Source organism: Salmo trutta, chromosome 27 (assembly GCF_901001165.1).
Source record: "Salmo trutta chromosome 27, fSalTru1.1, whole genome shotgun sequence".
In the NCBI taxonomy this organism is placed as follows: Eukaryota; Metazoa; Chordata; class Actinopteri; order Salmoniformes; family Salmonidae; genus Salmo; species Salmo trutta.
This window is the reverse complement of record NC_042983.1, coordinates 26,514,513-26,537,960: the sequence shown is the minus strand read 5'-3', so window position 1 is coordinate 26,537,960 and position 23,448 is coordinate 26,514,513. Positions and strand designations below refer to the sequence as shown.

Sequence of the window (23,448 nt, the reverse complement as noted above, 5' to 3'; positions counted from 1 at the left end):
TGGGAGACAAATTCACCTTTCAGCAGGACAATAACCTAAAACACAAGGTCAAATATACACTGGAGTTGCTTACCAAGATGAAATTGAATGTTCCTAAGTGGCCTAGTTACAGTTTTAAGTTAAATCGGCTTGAAAATCTATGTCAAGATTTGAAAATGGCTGTCTAGCAAGGATCAACAAACAAGTTGACAGAGCTTGAAGAATTTTTTAAAGAATAATGTGTGAATATTGTACAATCCAGGTGTGCAAAGCTCTTAGAGATTTACCCAGAAAGACTCACAGCTGTAATCGCTGCCAAAGGTGATCCTAACATGTATTGACTCAGAGGGTTGAATACTTATCTAATGAAAATATATTACATTTGCTACAAATGTGAGAATTCTTCTTCCACTTTGACATTACAGAGTATTTTGTGTAGATCGTTGACAAAATATGACAATTAAATCCATTTGAATCCCACTTTGTAACACAAAGGGGTGTGAATACTTTCTGAAGGCACTGTAGGTCTTTGAAGAGAGAGGTCACATTGCATGGACAACCATCATATACTTCTATCTGAAATCTCCATGGGTTGATTTTACTGGTGTATTGATGTATAGATTTGGAAAATAGGCCGTTATGTTGCAATACATTACATTTTAGTCATTTAGCAGACGCTCTTACCCAGACAAACTTTCAGGAGAAAATAGGGCTAAGTGCCTTGCTCAAGAACACATTGACAGATTTTTCAGCTAGTCGGTTCAGTGACCTTTCGGTTGCTGGCCCAACGCTTTTAAGCACTACTATCCCTGCCACCCATTGTATGTTTGCTATGTACATTTTCCTGATTGACTGAATCCATACAGATGTCAACTAGTGCCTTAGAAAGTTCAATATAAGAAGTTCAGGGACCAACACTGACCTGCTGGAAGTTCTTAGAGATCTTTATCTTTTTGTTACCTTCAGGGGGATAGGAGTAAGTCCATTAAAGGTCAGGCTCTTGGCTAGACAGTGACTTTAGTGTGAAGGTTTCAGTATTGTGGGTGTATAAGGCTTTAGCTGAATTCGCCAAAAGTGCTGCGGGCAAGGAAATGTGATGTTAGAAGGATCCAGTGCATTAGCCTTAGTCGTGGCTTTCTACCAAACCTCATAGCTGCCCCCAAAACCCCAAACCCCAATGTTTATAAAATATATAGAGTTAGCTTCGAGTTACTGCCTCTGATGTCAGAATGCACGGGAGGCTACCACTTAGCGCCCGCTCCATGCGTCACCAATGGGTCTGGGTATGAGGGTTCAGAGTCTGGATTCATTCAAACATCTCTCAGCTCTTGGACATTAGAAAAACACCCTCACCTTTAGACAAAACAAAGTAAGAGCCTGTCTTTGGGGATAAGGGTGGGGTGCTTTTTTCCTTCATTCTTTTCATTTGTTTCCAGTAATTGTCTAGGTCTACATCTTCAGGACTACTCAACATGGTTTTCTGTTTTGGGTCAACAGTTTCAATTCACTGACTGGAGTAAATTCAACACTGCAAGTGCGCTGTATCTGACTTCACCCTGAATGGCCTTGGAGAACTTCCCTTCGAGCAGGACAATGACATTTGACCCTCACTTACTTAAAGAATATGTACTAACAAAGCAACCCTAAATACAGTGGACGTGTTGGTTTGTAGTTTTTACTATATAATCGATGATATACTGTAAACAAGCTGGAACAGCTACTCAGAAATGGGCAAAATGCATGCTTTTGAAACCCAGATGAACAAACACAGCTTCTGAATCCATGAGCTACATGCCGAGCTACATGACTTTAGTCAATCTACTATACCATCAATGTCCCAACTGATTACAATGACCCCAAACCCACTCAGAGCACATAGAGTGCCTTGCAAAAGTATTCATCCCCCTTGGCGTTTTTCCTATTTTGTTGCATTACAACCTGTAATTTAAATTGATTTTTATTTGGATTTCCTGTAATGGACATACACAAAATAGTCCAAATTGGTGAAGTGAAATTTAAAAAAAACTTGTTTCAAAAAATTATAAAAAAATAAAAAACAGAAAAGTGGTGTAGTCACCCCCTTTGCTATGAAGCCCCTAAATAAAACCTGGTGCAACAAATTACCTTCAGAAGTCACATAATTAGTTAAATAAAGTCCACCTGTGTGCAATCTAAGTGTCACATGATCTCATACCATTAAATCCATTATTCAAAAAAGGAAAGAATATGGCACCACAAAAAACCTGCCAAGAGAGGGCCGCCCACCAAAACTCACAGACCAGGCAAGGAGGGCATTAATCAGAGAGGCAACAAAGAGACCAAAGATAACCCTTAAGGAGCTGCAAAGCTCCACAGCAGAGATTGGAATATCTGTACATAGGACCAATTTAAGCCGTACACTCTACAGAGCTGGGCTTTATGGAAGAGTGGCCAGAAAAAAGCCAATGCTTAAAGAAAAAAATAAGCGAACACATTTGGTGTTTGCCAAAAGTCATGTGGGAGACTCCCCAAACATATGAAAGAAGGTACTCTAGTCAGATGAGACTAAAATTGAGCTTTTTGGCCATCAAGGAAAACACTATGTCTGGTGCAAACCCAACACCTCTCATCACCCCGAGAATACCATCCCCACAGTGAAGCATGGTGGTGGCAGCATCATGCTGTGGGGATGTTTTTCATCGGCAGGGACTGGGAAACTGGTCAGAATTGAAAAAATGATGGATGGCGCTAAATACAGGTAAATACCTGAGGGAAACCTGTTTCAATCTTCCAGAGATTTGAGACTGGGACGGAGGTTCACCTTCCAGCAGGACAATGACCCTAAGCATACTGCTAAAGCAACACTCAAGTGGTTTAAGGGGAAACATTTAAAAGTCTTGGAGTGGCCTAGTCAAAGCCCAGACCTCAATCCAATTGAGAATCTGTGGTATGACTTAAAGATTGCTGTACACCAGCGGAACCCATCCAACTTGAAAGAGCTGGAGCACTTTTGCCTTGAAGAATGGACAAGAATCCCAGTGGCTAGATGTGCCAAGCTTATAGAGACATACCTCAAGAGACTTGCAGCTGTAATTGTTGCAAAAGGTGGCTCTACAAAGTATTGCCTTTTTTTGGGGGGGGGGAATAGTTATGCACACTCAAGTTTTCAGTTTTTTTGTCTTATTTCTTGTTTGTTTCTCAAGAAAAACTATTTTGCATCTTCAAAGTGGTAGGCATGTTGTGTAAATCAAATGATACAACCCCCCCCCCAAAATCTATTTTATTTCCAGGTTGTAAGGCAACAAAATAGGAAAAATGCCAAAGGGGGTGAATAATTTCGCAAGCCACTGTAACTAGGAACCAACAGGAGATAAATAATGAATCAAAATGTTTTCGTTTGAGGGTGCACTCCGCCAAGTTGCTCTTCGACCCCACTTTGAGAAGAGGCTTTTTCAAAGAATTCAGGCCAGTATGCATTGAAGCACATCGGAAAGCATCCCAGGAGTAACCTTTCTTTGGAGAGGAGGAACTGGAAGTCTATTAAAGGGTACAGAGCTTAAAAGCGCTGGGCCTATAGAACACAGCCTCGATCACCACTACATACCTCTTTGGACCAATAACATGCTTTCTTTGACTTACATACACCATTCCATACTTTGCTGTGTACTTATATTATTTTGTTATAGTCAGGGGTGGGTTCAACTTGAACTTTTAAAATGGTGGACCTTATTATCCACATATCAAAGTATTCTTGGCATGTTAGCAATTGTAATGCTACTATTAGAGTACAGTGGTACACTGTAACGGAAAACTGTATTTATATAATAATTTGGGGTATTATCAACAATAAAATACCGTAAAAGCATTATACTGCAGCATACTGTGGTGCATTGTGGGAAAATGTTGTTGGCGGGGAAAGAATTGTTATGTTTCGAATGGTACTTTAATTTTATCCCACAGAATACAGTACTGTACTTTATTTTTGGAAAGTCAAAAAACCTTTTGACCACTGGTATTGTTGTTTCCCGGGCCATTAACATCATTTTGAGGCACGTTTTGTAAGAGGCTATATTTGCTGCACCCCTTAGTAAGAGTGCTGTACCAATTTAACTGGTATGTGATAGTAGTGCCCATCAAATGTAAATATATAGGGGACAGATTGGAGTGTCAACAAGTCTTAAACCTTTAATGGTTGATCATTTTGCCATGTCCTTTAGGTCTGTTTTGCCCTGTAGTCGCTGCCAGTTTAGAAGCCTTTGTTAAGGCCCCTAAAAGTGGAAGTGAAATAAAACACCAAATATGTATTGATATGCTGTGATATGTAAACACATTACCTAGCAGCCAACCAACCTGCTTGCAACTCCAGTCCCCTCAATTAATTTAATTCATTCATCCGTTCATTAATTCATTAGGATTACGGTAGCATTAACTTTTTAACAGTATAATTCAGTCAATTCTACGGTAATATACTGTGTCATAACACAGTACTCTATTCATTTAAATTACATTAGGTGTACTATATGAAATACAGTAACTTACTTGACAATGACCTGCCTGTAAATTACTGTGAAATTCACATCAACCCCTTTACAGTATAAATTATGCTGCAGCTGTTGTTAGGCAGTAATTCTGTCCAGCAGGTTCAGACACATGTCCGCCTCATCAACCGATCGCTGCCTACACCTACCCACCCGACTAGCATCACTACTCTGGACGGTTCTGACTTAGAATATGTGGACAACTACAAATACCTAGGTGTCTGGTTACACTGTAAACTCTCCTTCCAGACTCATATTAAGCATCTCCAATACAAAATTAAATATAGAATCGGCTTCCTATTTCGCAACAAAGCCTCCTTCACTCACGCTGCCGAACATACCCTTGTAAAACTGACTATTCTACCGATCCTCGACTTCGGCAATGTGATTTACAAAATAGCCTCCAACACTCTACTCAGCAAACTGGATGCAGTCTATCACAGTGCCATCCGTTTTGTCACCAAAGCCCCATATACTACCCACCACTATGACCTGTATGCTCTCGTCGGCTGGCCCTCGCTACATATTCGTCGCCAGACTCACTGGCTCCAGGTCATCTATAAGTCTTTGCTAGGTAAAGCTCTGCCTTATCTCAGCTCACTGGTCACCATAACAACACCGACCCGTAGCACGCACTCCAGCAGGTATATCTCACTGGTCATCCCCAAAGCCAACATCTCCTTTGTCTGCCTTTCCTTCCAGTTCTCTGCTGCCAATGACTGGAACGATTTGCAAAAATCTCTGAAGTTGGAGACTTGTATCTCCTTCACCAATTTTAAGCATCAGCTATCTGAGCAGCTCACTGATTGCTGCAGAGGTACACAGCCCATCTGTAAATAGCCCATCCAACTACCTACCTCATCCCCATTTTGTTTTTATTCACTTTTTTTTCTTTTGCACAACAGTATTTCGACTTGCACATCATCATCTGCACATCTATCACTCCAGTGTTAATTTGCTAAATTGTAATTACTTCACTACTATGGCCTATTTATTGCCTTACCTCCTTACTCCATTTGCAACACTGTATATAGAGTTTTCTATTGTGTCATTGACTGTACTTTTGTTTACCCATGTGTAACTCTGTGTTGTTGTTTTTTGTCGCACTGCTTTGCTTTATCTTGGCCAGGTCACAGTTGTAAATGAGAACTTGTTCTCAACTAGCCTACCTGGTTAAATAAAGGTGAAATAAAAATAAAACATTTTTAAAAAATGGTTTTATTGTCAGATAAGGACGAGCGTCACGTAGGAGTGATGCCACCTGCCAGAAGACAATGATATCCTTCTGACACCCCCTTTAAGCCCCGTTTCCATTGGCATTTTGAAGTCAGCCCAGGTTGGGCTGGACTTGGTGGGCTAGCTTGAATTGCATTTCCAATGCCTCCAGAAATGAGAAATGATGTAATGTTGCAAGGTAGCCAATATGTGACTGTGCAGCTGACTTAGCCAATGTTGCTAGCTAGCAAGATGTTGAAGAATTGTATTCACCCTCACCATGCTGAGACTAACGTTACCCCAGACTCAGAGCCATGTATTTAGCTTGGTAACGTTAGCTAGCTAACTGAAGGTTAGCGTTGTTGCTACCATAGCAGGCTAGCTAGCTAGTTTAATTCGTACCTTGCTTGCCATGGCATTGGCCATTAGCTAGCTAGCTAGTCAAGCAAACAAAATGACAAGTTTGATATGTTATTGCTAGCTAGCTAGCTTGCAATATGACCAGTCCAAAGATTTTTTATAACTAAACCAAGAAAGACCACAGCCCATCATTTCAAATGGGAACAAATTAGTCATAGTGGGAAGAACAAGCAAGGAGGTGGGCAGAGCCAAGCACGAGCTAGCGAGATTCTATTGGCACGTTCTAACACGCATTTGCATATTTCTGTTTGGGAAGGCTTACTCTGTGAAGTGCACATGTGCAATAACTTAATTCGTCTTTGCACTACTTCTGAACAACGGATTATTTTTTTTAACTTTGGCAAAAGGTAAAATCTACAAAAGTTAGTCCACTCTGTTCGTAACATATTCTGGTTTTGGGAACAGAAAATTGTATGTTTAATCGCTGAGAAAATTTGCAGAATGTCGGCCAAAATCCATCTCGTTCCATCTTCTACCATTGCCAGCCACTGGTCTCTTCCTCTCACAATCATATTTTGCAGCTTCACATTTATACATTCAGTAAAATATCTATCTCATTGCTCTATCTGTGACATGGCCAGTTAAAATTCCTGCTAGCTCACGTTAGTAACCATCTATCTTATGTAACCATACCAAAAATAACATATTATACTAATCTGAGTGTCCCGGATTTACATTTACTATGTTACGTCGAGTCTATGAGACCAGGCTGATATTTCATAGAGAACAAGGCAGCTTAGTTTCTGTGGTGTGACAATAAGCACTTATCTTCTGTGTGCTCACTGAACTACAGTATACTGTAGCCATAGCGGACACAGATGCCACCTCTCCTAAAGGTATTTGGCTGCACAGTTGGGAAGCAGAACAGCAGTCAGATGCATTATTGTATTGGTATAATTAATGTAAAATTCTGTAAGGATCAAAGCGTAACATATACAAGTTTCAGGTTCACAGAGTTTGTCGCAATGTTTAGTCGCAGTGAACTTACTTGTTTGTGGATATAATTGTTAATTTAATTGGCCCAGGAAATTGTTTTTGTGTGTGTCTGTACATGTGCATGTGCGCATGTATGTGTATATGGGTGTGTGCGCGTTCGCAGGTATGTGTGTGTGTGTGTGCGAGTTTATGTGTGTATGTATTGAGCGGGACCAGAGTATGTGAGAGGAGCGGAGCTGGAATGGAGCAAAGAGCGGAGGGTGCCCAATTTGACTGGAGGATGGAGCGAGATTCCCAATGGCTGGAGCGTCTGCCTTCTCGCCCACTCCAATTTCGCTCCAGTACCGTTCCAAGTATTGCTCTAGTAACGCTCACTTCACAAGCTCAGGGCATGCCCACCCCATCATGCATTTGTAGTCTACTTGTGTACTGCTATAGCCCCTTGCTTTAGCTTCTGTCATGGAGTTCGCTACATATCAAGCTAAGTGAAATCCATGGACACTTGGATCATTCATTCTACTGTTATGGTCTCATTAAAACTGTGGCTTTATAAGTTATACAGTAATGAAGAAGTCTCATTAAAACCATCTCTTTATAAGTTATACAGTAATGAAGAAGTCTGAAGAAGCTTTCTGCCTTGTCCCTGCATACAATTATATGGTCATCTAGCTGGAAGTGTTCACTCACCTATGTCATCTATATTGGAGCTTTATCTGGCCAATCAGACCACACTACTAGTTGATGGACAGAGATTCACATTGGAAACTAAAAGAGTGTTAGAGCAAGACACAAGTCAATTCCAAAACAACTTTGAGTTCTTTGAGAAATTCTCTAATATACATTCTGATCTTTAGAAAATCTAGAAAATACTAAAAAGTATCCATTTCAAAAGGATTGAGAGTGGCCTATTATCAGGAATCATCTCAAATCTATAGTTCTGAGTTACAGTGGTAGCGTTACGTCACACAAGCAGCACACATCCGATTCACAGCATCATTCCCATTCCAACGGCTGCAGAGACCAGACCTGGCCCCCCCTTACACAATCCACGAGGGGAGAGGATGCAGAGTGATACAGAGCACACCTTGGCCATTATTCCACATGAAGGAGAATTACTGGAGCGTCTCATCTCAGCCATGAGAGATACAATAGGGCATACAGTAGGGCATCTTTTATTCATCTCACTGGTAAGTGCAGTCACAGTGAAGGGAGGAGGCTGCAGGTCCACTCCTCTAGACTAGAGGTTTTATACTGAGAGGCTGACCGTCACATTAACAACATCACAGTCCTTTCTACTGTACAGACCATCTCTAAGAAAGCACTAGTCTATAACTGTCAATAACTGTCAATAGCAACATTGCGATAGGGGCAGCTGAATACACAGCTTTCATGGAGAACCCTGATCCACCTCTCTTCTCAGACATAGTATATGGTCGCAGTAAGAAGTTAGTGCTTATTGATACTGTAATAGAACGAGCAAAGACAGTCAGGTCTCTTTGGAGAGGATACACACACACACACTTCCAAGCCCACACACACTTATACGCACACACACACACTTACACGCACACACACACTGACACACACACACTCACATACACACACGCACGCACGCACACACACACACTTCGAAGCACACACACACGCACAAACACTTCCAAGCACACACACACACACACACACACACAACCATATAAACACACACACACACACACAGGTCTACTACAACTGTGGCTCAGTTGGTAGAGCATGGTGTTTGCAATGCCAGAGTTGTGGGTTTGATTCCCACAGGGGGCCAGTACGGAGAAGAAAAAAAAAATGTTTGAAATGTATGCATTCACTACTGTAAGTTGCTCTGGATAAGAGCGTCTGCTAAATGACGTAAATGTAAAAATGTACTCCTTCTCTCTGAAAGCCATTATCTGTTGCTGCCCCCTACTGTTCTATTATGGCAATGGAGGCAATGTTATGAGCTGCTATGAGATCACAAATAAAAAAAAATGTCAATCACTTTGGCACATTTTTCAGATGTGGTATATTTTCAAAACTCTGACTACAAAACTCTAAACTGAAAACAAATGTAAGGCCCCCTATCTTATGTTCAGAATCTTTGATTGTGCAAAAAAAAACATTAATTCATTCACCATTTTATCCAATAGCAAAAAATACAACATACACATTTCAAAACTGTTCTTTTTGAAGTGCTGAAAAGAAAGAATAATACATGGTAATATCATTTTCCATACAGTATTTGACTGTAACTTGCAATTCATTTGATATCATTTCTATCCAATGGCAGATTGTGAGCATGTTGAGAAATACTGTTTAACAGTCTAACAGTTTCATTATCCTTATATAGTACACACTTAGGACAAATCATCAGAAATAGTTGTATTGTAAAGCAGTTGGCTACTGTAAAAACATAGCACGGTAAAGTATGCCAAATCACCTTTTTTTATTGACTTGTTAACTGATAAGGTATCTCCTGTCTTTCTGCTTGAAATTCATCTGCTTACAGTGTATCAATGGAATTCAGTAGAATATATTGTTATATACAACCCATGTATTTCAGCAGTGCATTGTACACTACACTATAATTCCAAATAGTAGCACAAAGCACAAAGACTATTTCCACTTTGTCCACACTGGCTGATGGAGAATGAGGATGTAGTATTTACAGCCACATCCATATACGATTTGTTTTTACCTTCCAACATAAATTGATGTCAAATTCATACATTTTATGAGATACAAATTTAGAAATGAACAGTGTTCAGCAGTTTTAGAACTATATATGTTAAGGCACTACATCATTTTGGTTCAGTAGTTATCAATTTTGAGCAGTTTCATTAAGTGATAGTTAATTGTGTTGTTAACAAATTACGAGAAAATTATATCAAAAGTAAAGTGAATATTGCATTTTGGAAAGCAGATACTTAGATTGAATATGTATTCAAATTGAAAGAGTGATTTGGTGCAGTGAAGTGTGAATTAGTTGGTTGTACTCAGTCAATTGAAAATGTGTTTCGTTTTGAAACATGAGCCATGCTTAGAGTTGTGAAAATGTACCACATACTTGTGAAAATTGCACAAGTGATTGAAAAAAAAATCCAATATGGTTCCATGCTGTAGATAAAAAGGCAATAAAAAGGAATTCAATTAGAAAGTGCAATATTTGTACACATTTATTTTTTGAGAGCATACATTTCAAAAAAGGCACGTTCTGTATTTTCTGTCATTTAATTTTTTAGACATAAATTGTGAAAAAAGAATTGAACACAATAATCAGAGTAGTCAGTTTTGCCATTGCTTCGTAGTTTACACCTGACCAGGAACCACAAACTGTACAATACTTGTGTAAAATGTGCTACATGTGTCACAATCAGTGTTGGTATAACCTAGGGAGTACTTGATAATATAGATTGTGACATACAGTATACAGCAGACTGTATACTTACAGTGTGAGTGTAGATGTATGTAGATTTAGAGTTCGTTTGGATGATATTAGTCTTAAGGACGGGGCTTGGCGTCTACGACAGGCTCACAGCGGTCCACCACGGCCCGGATCTCTCCGATCTGAACCGCATCGTACACCCCAGAGATAGAGGTCCACTGGGTCTCTCCGTTGCCATATGTACGGCTCAGCCTGGCTGTGAATGGAATGTCTGTGGTGAGCTTGCGGCCTTCCATGTACATGGTACAGGAGTGGTTGGGTGGCACCTTGAGCTCCACAGACACCGAGTGGCTGTGGGCCGCCACCATAGTGGTGCCCCTGTTGAACTGTAGGGTCTTCTCCCCACTGAACTCCACCCCTCTGGACCCAGTCAGGGGGATCTTGGCTGTGATGCCAGTGGTGATGCCCAGCATGGTTCCAGGTACTCTCATCCTCCGATGTTTTGGAGATGGTCACCGTCTTCACCACCATCTGGCACTCGTTGTTGGTGTTGCCGGAAATGCGCATGGTCTTGGAGGGTAGTGGAATATTTCCACCTCATCGATGCCGTACTTGACGTGGGAGATGTGCTGGCTGTAGGCGTCTCTGTTGATGGTCAGGACCTGGTAGCTCTTGTACCAGTACTCATCACCCTCCCAGGGCAGGAAGAAGGCCTCGAACTGAGGGACCACCTCCCCAAGCCGTACTTGTTCTTCTCCACCTAGATGCCCACTCCGGAGCACGTTCTGACTGAGTCTGGGCACCGAGCCGTGTGAATCCTCTTTTCACTCCACATATTCAAAGTGGTCCCTGTTGGTCAGGATCTCGAACGTAGTACTCTCTGTCACCGTAGGGGTATTGGCAGTAAGGCCCCTTGTGTAGAAGCCGGCTTCGCAGTTATGTTTGCAGATGTAGTCTGTGCGTTCGGTGTAGCTGTTGTAGATGCCCACAGCTACAGTGAGTAGAGAACCATTCCAGCTCAGCCACTGCAAGTTGAGATGTAAAAAAAATATATAAAAAAATATGTAACATTTATTTAACTAGGCAAGTCAGTTAAGAACAAATTCTTATTTACAATGACAGCCTAGGAACAGTGGGTCAACTGCCTTGTTTAGGGGCAGAACAACTGATTTTGACCTTGTCAGCTCGGGATTTCGATCTAGCAACCTTTCAGTTCCTGGTCCAACACTCTAACCACTAGGCTACCTGCCACCCACTGACATTGTCCCCGAACATGAATGGAGCAGGCTTCTGTTCGTCCTCAAACTCAGGAGGGGTCAGTGGGCCCTGGACTGGACCTATACTGTTCAGTCGGGAGACCCTACCTTCCAGTACTGGGTTCAAGAGGGACACTAGAAGACAGAATAAAACAGTGTCACAATATGCACCTACTTTTGTTGCGCTGAACCAACTTGCCTTGAATGACCTTTTGAATGTTTTCTGTTTTCCTTTCTAAGAGGTCAAAAGCAGGGATTGACTGAATTAAAGGAGTATATCAAATTAGAGAAGTATACAAATGTATTTTAATTTACCCTTCCGTCTCAGGGAGCTCTTCCTCACTACAGTATGTCCCGGAGGCTGTGTGGAGGGGGGTCTGCAGCCTGGGCACAGGACTGTCCCAGGTGCAGCAGTGAGACGACCACCAAGACCGGCAGCATCATCTGAGGAAGACCAGGGAAAAGAGGAATATTAGGAAACATTCAAGGACTATAGTTATAACTATAATGTTACACAAATTCACATTAACTCAACATGACATTGCGGTCAAACTCCCATTCCTTATTGTTTCTGCCAGTTTTGACGTAGGCTCCATTGAACAGAAACATACTGTATCATTTCAGATAGTGAAATAGTGCCCTAAATGCACACACCCTCACAGTGTTCCCCCAGGGAGCAGTGAACCTGTTGGTTCTCCAGGCTTATATAGCTCCTTTATGACACTCATAAATTACAACACTCACTCTAACTCTCTCAGGGCTGTCACGGACTGGCATGGTAGAAGAAAGAGGAGGAATGGGGAGATGTCACTTTCTCTTCTTTTCATTTGTATTATTGTTTCATTATTAAAATCATCTGAAATGTAAGCCAGTCTTTCTCTCTTTTATGCGTTCTCTCTCTCTCACTGTCTCTCTCCCTCTGTCTCTGTCTCTCTCTCTCTCGTCCTTGACAGTCAACATCCCACTATGACAATCTACACGATGACAAAATAATGCACATTGGACATAGTTCAGAAGCTTCTTGTTGTTGTGCATCCCATCATCTTACCAGTAGGGAAGAACTGATATATTGAAGATAAGATGAGGATTATTAACCTGATTAAGCAAACAGAGTGATAACAGAGATAAAAAGCATCTAGAGCTGCGCAGACTGTCCTGAAATATCAGACAGCCTTATATCAGTGACCTGCAGTCCTGTGAAATGATACACAGACACAGCACAAACATGGCCTTTCCATCATTTGATTAGGAAGCACTATTTAGTTGTGAGCATAATAGCATGATTTCATTCAATAAATCTTTATTGTCCCAGAAGAGCAGTTCATGTGTAATTGATATAAATGTGTCGACAAGTGCGGTGATAATGAGTGATCAAAGGCATTCTATCAATGTAAAGACCTTTACACTGTCTGTCCTATTTTATTATCTGCAGAGGAACATTGAGTGTTTTTAATCTACCATGATAAAGGAACTGATAACAGCTATCTGTTCATGGACTTATAGAGATGGCCTTGACCCTTGTGATCATCAGTAGGTTTAACCAATCAGAGCAATTCATCCGGACAGGGTCAACAATATTATCTGTTGTGTTGCTGCGAGGTAATAGTTATTGTGATAACTAGTCTCTGAAATAATCGATAACAGAGGACTCTAAAGGATATTACCACTGTGTTCTTTGTCTTTGCTTACCAAGAACAACCTCACTTGCATCACAATACCAAAGCCTTTCTTATGCAATGTGATTTTGTTCTTAGACATTGTACGTGATTCCCGGTAGATCCTGTCCAGTGATATAAAAGCTCATATTGACTGCTGTAATGGGGTAGAAAGGTATCATCTCAATCATTACTTACACAACCACTGCAAGAGCACCGAAACTACATAGTCAAATTATTATTATCATCATCATCGGCGATCACTCGAGTCGAGTATGACTATCCTCAATGGGGTCTTCTATTTGTGGGTCTTCATATGGCTGTAGAGGCCGATCCGGCAGCCACATATGTTGGTGCAGTGTGGGTAGGGGTGAGTGGTGGTTGGGCCTTTCTGGTGTTGTCTCTCCTTGCGTAGCTGCCCCTTGTCCTTTGTGGCACGTTGGAGATCTGTTTTGTGTTGACCAGCTCCCTCTTGAATGTTTTTTCTCTAGTTGTATCTGTTTAGTGCAGTGTCCTTCACTTTACTTTTTGAATCACTAAAACAATAAGCACTGTACAGCAAAAGTAATGGGGCGGAAGCAGCAGCAGAGGACTCTTATATAGTAAGAGTACTAGACCAATGGGCATGGGGCCACTCACTGTAGTGCTGGCTACTTTATTGGGGGCAATTATCCTGCAGGGAGGTTTAAAACTAGCAAGGGGCTGCAGATCACGCCACTGGAGGAGGAACCTGTCAAGGTAAAACAGCTTCTTTACATCAACCTATGTGTATAAAATGTTCTATTACTGTTAGCTCTGTGCAGAATACTAATATCAGGATTTACTGTATTGTGCATCTGCTTCATGGAACATAAAACAATCAATGCCATTTCAAATGTTAGATTTTTTACTAAGCTGGAGAGGCCGTTTTTTTGTGATTTCAGAAGCCAATTCTCTTTAGTAAATGATAGGCAAGAACTACAAATGAGCATCTTAATGTATTCAGTCCATCAGCAATATACTGAAGTATATTCAATGAAGTGTCTGAAATCCTGTAGATGGGGGAACGCATGGATACTTATATGGAAATTCCAGCAACAAGGAACACTGAGCATTATCCAGATTGAAGGTGGTGAATGTTAAAAATGCACAGAGTAGCACTCTGCTAATGTCATCTGAGATAGGTAAACTGATGTGACTGGTGTGTGTGTGTGTGTGTGTGTGTGTGTGTGTGTGTGCGTTTGTTGCTAGATGAGGCTGACTTTCCTGATCATCCTGGCAGTGCTGCAGCTCTGCAGCCCAGTCTTCCTCTCTGACCCCCTGCTCTACACCTCTCAGCTGGAGGAGGGGCAGGATGCACCCAGCAGTGAGTCTGATTATATTACACCAGAGGAGGCTGGGGGGAGGAGCTATAGGAGGACAGGCTCAGTGTAATGGCTGGAATGGAATAAATGGAACGGTATCAAACACATCAAACCTATGGAAACTACATGTTAGACTCTGTTCCATTAATACCATTCCAGCCATTACAATGAGCTCGTCCTGCTATAGCGCCTCCCACCATTCTCCCCTGTATTACAGCCTATTACACAAACACGTTGATCAAAAACCTTCAACTGGGTCTCATAGTGTAAACATTTTGTCTGAATATTCTCTACCAGGGAGTCATACTAAGACCAAGGTCTATTTTACAGATGAGCTCTGAATTACATAAATTACAGAAAATACACACATCAATATAAATACAAAATGCCTCAATATAAATACAAAATATAAATACAAAAGAGGTACCAATACATCAAATTTAAGAACATGTTGAAGATTGTTCCACAAATAAGGTGCAATAAAACTAATAGCTGATTTATCTAACTAAGTAGAGCCCAACGATATTTCCAGAGTTAACCATCCCTGAGACCGGGCGTGGTAACTCGTATGTCTAAAGTAAAGATGTTCTGTACAGTGGGACTTTTTGTAAAAGGGCTTTATAAATGAAAACACAGCAATGTATCAACCTACGTGACATCAAAGAGGACCAACCAACTTTCTGGTAGAGAATGCAGTGATGACTACTAAAATTGTCGCTCGTAATAAAGCTCAGTGGGCTATGCTAAACTGCATCTAATGGCTTTAATGAAGTGGCAGTTGCGCTCAAACAGATAAGGTTGCCATAGTCTAGGACCAATAGGAATGTCGACTGAATAATCTGCTTTCTACTATTCAGCGAGAGGCAGGATCTTTTTCTATAGAAGCCCATTTTTATTCTCAGCTTCTTAACTAACTCATCAATAATGAGTGAATGAATCCAAATAAGTTAGATTTCAACTCCATAAAAAAAACTCCATTGCAACCTATGACCTTTGCTTTCTGTTCCTCATCACAGAGCCCTGGCTCAACCCTCTGCTGGAAGATGTGGTCCCTGATCTGGACATCCACAGTCCATCCACACTGACAGAGACCTCAGATCTAGAGCCCCAGTTCCCCGATTCCCTGTTTATGTATGGGGAGAACGCCAACCTTAAATGGGTCAAATGGGAAGGGTCCCTCCCTAATGGTGCTGTGGGCATCTACAACGGTTACACCGAACGACATGACTACATCTGCAAAGTCAACTGCGAAGCTGGCTTCTATACCGCAAGCAAAGGCAGTTTCTGCCAGTACCCCTACGCTGACAAGGAGCATTCATCCACCAAGTTCGAAGTCCTGGTCAATGCGGACAACTTTGAGTTTGTGGAGTGGATCGAGGAGGAATACGGTGCTGTCCCCCAACATGCTGTAAAGACCTGCCAAGGTGTTGAGATATTCGTCGGCAAGAACAAATACGGTCTGGGAAAGGTTGTGACCCAACATAAAGCCTTCTTCCTGCCTTGGGAGGGCGATGAGTACTGGTACAAGAGATACCAGGTCCTGGCCATCAACAGGGACACCTACAGCCAGCACATATCTCACGTGGAGTACGCCATCGACCAGATCGAGCTGTTCAACCACCCTCCTGAGGCCATGCAGTTTGTCAGGGTCACCAACCTGGAGTGCAGCAGTGTGGAGAAGAAGGTCTTGCTGGAGAAGACCAGCACTGTGGAGAAGACCTGGGACATCGGCAGGGAGAGCCGCAACAGCTCCACCACCATGACAGCCAAGGTGCCCATTATCAGCCCGGGCACCGTGGACTTCACCAAGGAGCAGACAGTGAGCTTCTCAGAGGGAACCACCATGGTGGAGTCTATCAGCCACTCCATCTCTGTGGATCTGCTGGTCCCTCCCAACCACTCCTGTGCTGTGCGGATGGAGGGCAGGAAGATGACCGCTGACATCCCCTTCACGGGTAGGCTGAGCCGGACCTACCATAACGGAGACACCCACTGGACCACCATCACAGGGACTTATGATGGTGTGAAGGTTGGGGAGATCAATGCTGTGGTGGAGAGATGCCAGCCTGTCCCTGATGCCATACCCTGCTACCCCATTGAGACAGACCCCTGAGACAGAAGAACTCTAGATGTGAGAACTTTAAACTCCAATATGCACGTGGTCTATCCCTCCAGACACAACCTGAACAAATTATAACCCTTGTGTCACAATACCTTTTCATCAATAAACTGATATAACTCCATATTCAGATAAAAGAGCCAGTCAATTTAGTTTTGTGATCAAGAAAAACATTTTCCAGACAAAAAATATGATTTTGGTGGAACATTTTGTTGAACTTTTCTTGATTTACCTCATGTACTACTGTAGGCTGCATGCACATATAGTCGTATCATCATCATCATCATCATCATCATCATCATTTGTTTCAATGGCCTAGAAGTGAAATATAATTCCAGTACATAAAGTTACACAAGGCTGAAAGGTAAAAAATCACTATTACACTGTGCATTTTCTATGAGCGTGTTTACGTGCATTTATAAACCTCCTAGCTAGGTGGCGGTACGCTTAAAAAGACCAGACGTTGGTCACAATGAACCCTCTCACTTTTCTGGCCACCAGTCTCTTTGACTAATGTCGAAGTTGCATGGCAGGTCTAGTTCAGTAACAGATCTACTCTTTTCCAACGTTTCTTATTTTGTTTTCACAATTGTATTGATAAATCCAAAGCCATAAACATTTCAAATAGGTTTGTTTGTAACTGAAATGAAATGTGAGGAGTACATGATTTAATCTGAGATGTTGGTGGTCACAGACAGTAGGCTATTGACACAACAATGAAGTTACGAAGATTCAAGTGTTTATGACGTTCCCTTTTTTGCACTCATGAGACACGTCACTGTTGCTGGTAAACTTTGGTATTGTGGGTCACAGTTTTTCAAGACGCTGTTGAACTTTGTTACAATGAGACGATTTTTATCGAAACTGATAAACCGAGGGTTGCTGACCTAACCCTTTGCATCAACAATGGACATTGGAGCAGGAGTCCACACAAATGCTCGTCGGAGGCTGGTAAGTGAAATATTCAAGAATGCATTGCTGCACAAATGTCTTCTGGTCTAGTGCTCTGCAACCACTTGTCTTGCTCACAGAGCTTGATATGTAATAATCGTAGGCCTACTACTAGTTACAATGTTGCTGTTGGCATAGCAGCCCATCACTACAATATAATAATGTAACAATGCTCGTAACGTTGTAGGCGACAATGTAGTACCACAGCGGACAGTGTGTCAGTAGGGCGCATCAGATGCTGTACATGATGTTGTTCACAGTAGCCTACAGTTTTGCAAACATCGCATTATTAACTGTTAATAAATATTTACTAATATTATTATTACAATTTATCTAAATGGAAATTAAATGTAGTGGTTTACCTAGTCAAAAGATGTAATATTATTTCTTAATCTGAAGCAGCACTTCATCACTCTCCTTCTTGGTCAAATAGCCCTTACACAGCCTGGAGGTGTGTTGGGTCATTGTCCTGTTGAAAAACAAATGATAGTCCCACTAAGCGCAAACCAGATGGGATGGTGTATCGTGGCAGAATGCTGTGGTAGCAATGCTGGATAAGTGTGCCTTGAATTCTAAATAAATCATACAGAGTCACCAGTAAAGCACCATCACACCTCCTCCTCCATGCTTCACAGTGGGAACCACACATGCGGAGATCATCCGTTCACCTACTCTGTGTCTCACAAAGACACAGCGGTTGGAACCAAAAATCTCAAATTTGGACTCATCAGACCAAAGGCTAGATTTCCACCGGATTAATGTCCATTGATCGTGTTTCTTGGCCCAAGCAAGTCTCTTCTTCTTGTGTCCTTTAGTAGTGGTTTCTTTGCAGCAATTCAACCATGAAGGCCTGATTCACGTAGTCTCCTTTGAAATCGTGATAATTAATTGCACCCACATAGTGTCCCAGGTCTAGATCCTGATTAGAGAAGAACAATAAAAAAAAAGCAGTGGAACTGGCTTCGAGGTCCAGAGTTGAGTTTGAGAAAACTGGGCTATATTTTGTAATGACTAGACTAGTTAAATCCCTGAGTGATTTTTTTTTTCTACCAGGGTTTATTGGGTTGGCCAAAGAAACAGAACACTGTTTCTATTTTAAAGTAAATAGATCATGTCTATGACATCCTTTTTGGTCCCCAGGCAAAGCCTATAAAAGCGCGGGTCCAGCCACTCAGTGGGTATAACAATAGTCATGGCCAGATGCAGACAGTCCACAGTAGGTGTAGAGCCACTCTGGCTGTGAGGCGCTGTAGGTGAGTTAGCAAGAGGAGACATCAGGTACCTTAACCCAACTCGGTCAAGTTTAGAACTTGGTAGTGAGTGTTGCAACTGAGGACAGACGATTTTTACACGCTACACGCTTTAGCTCTCGGCAGTCCCGTTCTGTGAGCTTGTGTAGCTACTACTTCGCGACTGAACCGCTGTAGCTCCTACACATTTCCACTTCACAATAACAGCACTTACAGTTGACCGGAGCAGCGCTAGCAGGGCAGAAATTTGTTGAACTGACTAGTTGGAAAGGTGGCATCCTATGACTGTGCCACAGAGTCACTGAGCTCTTCAGTAAGGCCATTCTACTGCCAATGTTTGTCTATGGTGATTGCATGGCTGTGTGCTCGATTTTATACACCTGTCCACATACTTTTGTATATATAGTGTATTTGACAGCCTCCTCTTCTGGGAAGGCTTTCCACTAGATGTTGGAACATTGCTGCAGGGACTTGCTTCCATTCAGCCACAAGAGCATTAGCACTGATGTTGGGCAATTAGGCCTGGCTCGCAGTCAGCGTTCAGATTTTGCTACCGCACGGCAATCAGTACTGGAGCGCCAAGTCTAGGTCCAAGAGGCTTCTAAACAGCTTCTACCCCCAAGCCATAAAACTCCTGAACAGCTAATCAAATGGCTACCCAGACTATTTGCATTGCCCCCCCCCACCCCCTACGCTGCTGCTACTCTTTGTTATTATCTATGCATAGCCACTTTAATAACTCTACCTACATGTACAGAATTACCTCGACACCGGTGCCCCCTGCACATTGACACATTGACTTTGTACCGGTACCCCCTGTATATAGCCACGCTATTGTTATTTACTGCTGCTCCTTAGTTATTTGTTATTTGTTTTTCTTATCTCTTACTTTTTTTTTTAGGTATTTTCTTAAAACTGCATTGTTGGTTAAGGGCTTGTAAGTAAGCATTTCACTGTTGTATTCGGGGCATGTGACAAGATTTTTTATTATTGTTAGTTAATACCCTCATATCAGGTCAAATGTGTGGCTAAATGTACACAAATCAGTCCATTCTTGTAGGAGGAGATCACTGTACTCTCCAGTGGCGTTTAGAGAAATATAATATGCAAAGATGGAAAATAAGTATTTCTTGTCCTTGTGCAGATTGTGGGACTGGGAAACCCTGGAATGAACGGTTTGCGCCACAGTGTGGGCCTGGCTGTGCTGGAAGCACTTGCTGCCCGGCTGAGGTTAGCTGAAAGCTGACATGGCGATAGGCACGTTTCCGGTGAGGTCATCGTATCTGACATCCAGGACACCCAAATTGTGCTTCTCCGACCACGACTACTGATGAACATAAACGGCGTATCCGTGGCCAAAGCAGGTGAGGATTCTTGTGTCTTCTTGATGTCTTTTGACGTTTTATGAATTTTCAGTTTTGACTGTCAGAGGAATTATGACAAAAGTGAGCTATTCCTACTGTAAATGAATTGTTCATGATATTGTTTTGTTTTAATGACCTTGAATCAAGCGGTCAAATACAGCATCAAGCCTGAGCACATCCTCCTGGTTCATGACGACTTGGACAAGGCCCTTGGGAAGCTTGCTATGAAACAAGGAGGGAGCGTCAGGTGAGTTGATTCCCTGCCAGTTATCGGCATTACTAATGATACTATCTGACAACAATGTGATCCTCCCAACTTTGTGCTCCTTCTATATGTTGTTGATTGACAGGGGTCACAATGGTGTGCGGTCCTGTGCTGAGTGTCTGCAGACAGATGTAAGTAGCTTTCCACACAGACAAATTCTCTCCCTTCCCACATTAGGAGGAATTGAGCTATGACGAGATGACGTTTCCCTTTGACAAATTTGGGGAAAGTGTTAGACAGTCCAGAGAAATGTCATGTTTGTCAAAGGGAACTGGTGTCTGGGGGGGGGGGGGGGGGGTGTAAGAGTAGGGTAAAAATACACATTTATTTCTCAAGATAGAATAGTACTTTGTATATCTTGTGCCCTCCAGGTGATGCCCAGACTGCGTGTTGGGATTGGCAGACCATCAGGTAAAACATCAGTGGACCGGGATGTTCTGGGGCGCTTCTCTCAGGAGGAGCAGAAGATTCTCAGCGGGGTTCTAGAACAGAGTGTGGACATACTCCTCTCCCAGCTCACTGACAAGGAGGATGTGCAGTCCCCACTGTTGCCACCAGGAGGCAGACCGGCATTACAGACTGGGAAACAGATTTCTCCAGCAAAGGATACAACCTGCCAGATATGAGACTGACAAGAGACTTTGACAGAGCCAGTGAAGCTATGACTGTACTCTGGGATAGTAGCTTTGCTGCTGCTGCTGAAACAAAGCTGCCTCTTACAGAAACATGAAAGTGTGAACATGTTTTTATTTATTGGGACTTTATTTATTATCTGGTTTGGGATGTATGTGAAATGAATACAAAGTAAGCACACTGCATTTCAAAGACCAAAAATGTAGATGCATAAGATAATCATTGCATATCTCCTAGAATAGTATGCATTTTTTGTTTTTTTGGCCTAATCTACAATTATGTAAAAGGTCCAAGGAGTGACCAAGACTTGATATTAGAATGATTAAACAATAAAACCATCATACCAATAGCATTGAGAAAAAATGTAACTAGTGGTGAATGAACTGAGGCATAACCAGTGGGTTTCCTGATAACAGAACCTGTTCCACTCATGTTGTAGCCACTCTTGAAAGCTTCCAAGAGCCTCACATCTTTTAAGCTCATTCTCTTTGCTGTATTTACTGGTTCAACATATTGATTCCATCCTTTAATTCTCAGCCTATAACCACGCTTCATCCACGAGTGTTCTTAATGAGAAGTAGCAATTGGTCAATACTTGTAGCATTCTCACCACAGTGAATATCAGAGCTCACAAAAACGGAGAAAAGAGCATATAAAAAGTAGGTAAAGAGACAAAGTGAGAGAAAGGAAAACCCATACAATGGGCCGAATAGATAGCGATGCAGGGCGAAAGAAAGGGAGGGAGAGAAAAGAATGGGGGCCAAACATTGTAGGATAGGGCTGTTTGAAGCCTTCTGTTTGGACATAGCTCAGAGTCACAACAAAGCATCAGGGCCACACTTGTGGATGTGGGGAATAGGACTCGAAGGGAATCTCTCCACTCATGACAGACCCCCACCTCTCTACCCCGTTCGCTTTCTCTTGTGTGACCCCCCCGTTCAGCCAGCCCCTCCCCCACCAGGGCACTTTCCCAGCCCCTCTGAGTGGTCAGCTTGGGAGAGTGCAGTGGTGGCCTCAATAACTTTTCTCTGAAAGGTCAGAGGTCACTCATAAGGCTGGACAGTAGGCAAATTTATTCAGGAATGGTTTCCCCTCCTCAGCAGCTATAGGCTGAGCTTCACTAGCCCAAAGCGCAGTGGGAGGTCTTCCCCTAAGCACACAGATGTGCTAAGACCAGGGATACACAAAAAGGCAGGGAGGGGGGATGGACACACACACACACACACAAACTGCATTCTCGACACCAATTGTGGACCCTCAGAGATGTCTTTAGGTTGAGGTGAATTTAAAGTGGATTCGTTATTCACCATGATCCCCAATAGACAGTGATGGGGAGTAGTGAACAACATGTAGTTCATGTTGCAGTAGCTTAGTGGGAGTTTAACTCTAGGTAGGATTTTCTGTAGTTAATAACTTGTTTGCCATGTAGTGGTGTAGCTATAACTACTGGAACTACACACTCATTTTCTTTGAAAAAATAAAATATGTGTGAAGTAGGCAAGAATGTATTTTCTTTTTTGCCATCAGACCAGCCTAATTGTCACTTAAAACATTGTTTTTGTTTTTAATAGACTAAATTATACATTCTGTTAAAGCTGAAATCCTTAGTTGTTAGATCCATTTTTGGACTTATAAATTACAAATTAATATTATGTATAAATGCCTCATGAGCTTAGTTCAACTGTCAGAAGCCCAAATATTAGCTTGTTTTACTCCAATGTTTATAAACAATGGAAATATAAACAAACACTGTATAGCCTCAAAACAAGGTTAAAACTATAATTTTGATATCATGGTGCTTGCATTCATAGCTCTGTTTATGAATTTGAGTCATTCCATTTCTCCAGGCCTATCCCTCAGCTTTTGACCATAACAGAGGCGTGGTCAACAGTTTTCTAGCTTCAACACGAAAGTGATCTGTTCTTGCAATTTGTAGTCTATGACATTTCATATTTACAAATGATAGTTCTTCACAAAGTATTTTTTCTTAAGGGTAGCTTTAGTGTAGTTAAACTTCTTCAAGTAATTGGTAGCTTGGTAAACTATATTTTCAGAGTAGCTTCCCAACACTGACCTGGGAACAATAAGAACTCAATATGGACATGATCAGTACAGGAATCTGGATTAAATTGACTGCTTGTGACAGTAAAG

At 41.9% G+C, this 23,448-nt stretch overlaps 2 protein-coding genes and 1 pseudogene across 2 annotated transcripts; 2 read left to right on the top strand and 1 right to left on the bottom strand.

Annotated features, from left to right (window-relative positions):
• Positions 1-10,226: 10,226 nt before the first annotated feature.
• On the bottom strand, positions 10,227-13,624 carry LOC115164744 (natterin-3-like; annotated as a pseudogene).
• A 411-nt stretch (positions 13,625-14,035) lies between these two features.
• Positions 14,036-22,795, top strand: LOC115164743 (natterin-3). Its single transcript, XM_029717506.1, has 7 exons — positions 14,036-14,110; positions 14,603-14,717; positions 15,732-17,785; positions 20,180-20,399; positions 20,547-20,646; positions 20,750-20,795; positions 21,036-22,795. The coding sequence occupies exons 2-3, from the start codon at positions 14,603-14,605 to the stop codon at positions 16,826-16,828; spliced, it is 1,212 nt and encodes a 403-aa protein (XP_029573366.1). The 5' UTR covers positions 14,036-14,110; the 3' UTR covers positions 16,829-17,785; positions 20,180-20,399; positions 20,547-20,646; positions 20,750-20,795; positions 21,036-22,795.
• On the top strand, positions 20,366-21,290 carry ptrh1 (peptidyl-tRNA hydrolase 1 homolog). Its single transcript, XM_029716194.1, has 4 exons — positions 20,366-20,399; positions 20,547-20,646; positions 20,750-20,795; positions 21,036-21,290. Exons 1-4 carry the CDS (start codon positions 20,366-20,368, stop codon positions 21,288-21,290), a joined length of 435 nt encoding a protein of 144 aa, XP_029572054.1.
• Positions 22,796-23,448: the final 653 nt, after the last annotated feature.

Bases quoted from the DNA above. Each gene is read 5' to 3' on its own strand.
- LOC115164743 (XM_029717506.1), top strand. From the start codon at position 14,603: ATGAGGCTGACTTTCCTGATCATCCTGGCAGTGCTGCAGCTCTGCAGC. The intron at 14,718-15,731 runs GTGAGTCTGATT...TCCTCATCACAG, and splicing joins GGGGCAGGATGCACCCAGCA to AGCCCTGGCTCAACCCTCTG.
- ptrh1 (XM_029716194.1), top strand. From the start codon at position 20,366: ATGAACATAAACGGCGTATCCGTGGCCAAAGCAG. The intron at 20,400-20,546 runs GTGAGGATTCTT...CCTTGAATCAAG, and splicing joins CGTATCCGTGGCCAAAGCAG to CGGTCAAATACAGCATCAAG. The intron at 20,796-21,035 runs GTAAGTAGCTTT...TGTGCCCTCCAG, and splicing joins CTGAGTGTCTGCAGACAGAT to GTGATGCCCAGACTGCGTGT.